Raw genomic sequence first — 2,029 nt, 5'->3', positions numbered from 1 at the left:
AAAAAAAAAAAAAAAACTGAACCCTTAAAAGTTTTAAAGCTAGGCACTGATGTTACAGCTTATAGGTACAAATACCATAGCAAGAATATTTTCACCAACCACCTACTTTCACAATCTAATTGCAGTCCTTCCTACAGAAGTTCTGTATGCTGCTTTCTCCTTTCAAAGAGGGCTATGATTTTAGTCATCTCATTCTTTTACATCACTATTACCCAAAGACACCATTTAAAAAAAAAAAAAAAAAGTTACCACCGTCACCTCCCTCTCCCCTTCAATCTTCCACACTTGTCATTTTTGTTTTCCCATTTTCCATAAATTTGACATGAAGATGTGCATTTATTAAGTCAATTAAACATGAAATACTAGAACTTGTAAGGCAGAGTTTTCCTTGGTAACTACAATAATGTCTAAACTTCTATTTACTTTTATTTTTCACTTTCTAACATCTACCAAATACTTAAAAGAAAATAAAAGTTTTTAAGATATGTTTAAGAGTAAGGAAAGTATTTCTATACACTTACCTCAAGTACTGGTCCAGCTCCAAGAATAATCTGTTCTACTCCACTGGCAAATCCTTTCTGACTGAGAGCAGTAAGGTGGTGAATGAGAAAGTTTGTGCTTTGAGTCTTCCCAGAACCACTCTCTCCTGAAATCACAATGCACTGATTCTTTTTGCGTTGAAGCATCGCGTGATAAGCTACATCTGCCACAGCATATATGTGGGGCTCAAGTTTTCCTAGTTGGTGGTTATCATACATTTTTACATATTTGGGGTTATAAATAGGAAGAAATTTGAATGGGTTAATAACGATTAGAATACTGCCAACATAGGTATAAATTTTTTCATGTTTAAAGCGATTTCGTAGGTTTTCTAAAAGAGTTTTCTCATTCAAATCAGGTAAGCTACATAAATCATCAAAGTCTTTCTGCTGTGGCTGTGGAAGAAAACCTCGTTCCATCATCCTGCGACGTTCCTCTGTTACCCGTAGCCATGACTGAAGACTACCATAATGGATTGATCCATCAAGATTTTTTTCCCTCAGAAGAAAGCGGTAGTCCTCTCCACTCAAGCGATTTTCCAGAGCCATTCGGGGCCACAACATCATTCGTTGAACTGGACAGTCTGTTGGATTGAGTATCCATTCTTCTCCACCAAATTCCTTGACTTCTGCTAGAACATAACATTTTGTTTTGTCAAGATGCAGTCTGTTTATAAGAGCATCAATCACCTCAGCAGCTGTGGAGTTTCTTTTGGCAGGAACTGGACAGTAGATTGTCCCTTCTGAAATTGTCCCAGGATATATACATAATGTATGTTCATTATCCTCAAAGCGTCGTCTTCCTCCATCATTTATATTCATATTGGATCCTGTCCCATCAGCACGAACAGTGTATGTTCAAGATTGTACAAAACATTTTCTTGGCAGAAATCTGTAACAAAAAATAATGTGAAACATTTAGCAGTCATATTACATAATTATTGCTTTATGATGCTCAAGAAAGAAAAGCTAAACAAATCATGCTGATTACACCTTTTAGAAGACAAAATCTAAGTCTTCACTTAGTATAGGAACAGTTTTGCAAATAGTCTCAGGAAGATCACATAATTATACATGTTTCTGTCTAAATTGAGGTACTTCCTAAAATAGAAATTTGCAACAAAAAAAACTTCCATATTTTATTTTATTAATAATTCAATTATTCAAGATATCAAAGTGTGCAAGATGAATTATTTTATCCCCAGATATTTCAAATATTTCTAAGGTACCTGGGATTAGAACCAAGTTCTTTCCTTATACATGAAGACTCTCACTAAGACTGGAACAACAAGGATAGGAGTAATCACACAAATCTAATTATGTGCACCAAACTCTCTTCAGGATAAAGAAAATCAAGAAAGAGTATCACTGATGGAGCAAAATTTTATGAAATTCATTAAAAAGTGTATAAAGATGAGATAAACAGAGGATCTAAACTAGATGAAGTTATGACTATGAGAACACATGAGAAAGGCTGCTACAGAGATGGA

General features: G+C 34.7%; 1 protein-coding gene across 1 annotated transcript in view; it reads right to left on the bottom strand.

Moving 5' to 3' along the window:
- The window catches only part of MYO9A (myosin IXA), a 441,307-nt gene extending 439,946 nt beyond the window's left edge, over positions 1–1,361 (bottom strand). The window contains exon 1 of the mRNA XM_042783070.1: positions 522–1,361. Within this exon, the coding sequence (XP_042639004.1) occupies positions 522–1,361 (840 nt within the window). The remainder of the gene's footprint in view (positions 1–521) is intronic.
- Positions 1,362–2,029: the final 668 nt, after the last annotated feature.

The sequence above is a fragment of the Orycteropus afer genome, unplaced genomic scaffold, assembly GCF_000298275.1.
Source record: "Orycteropus afer afer isolate SDZICR_OR568_19922 unplaced genomic scaffold, OryAfe1.0 scaffold00015, whole genome shotgun sequence".
NCBI lineage: Eukaryota > Metazoa > Chordata > Mammalia > Tubulidentata > Orycteropodidae > Orycteropus > Orycteropus afer.
The sequence above is the reverse complement of the archived record's forward strand: the minus strand, read 5'-3'. Positions and strand labels throughout refer to the sequence as shown.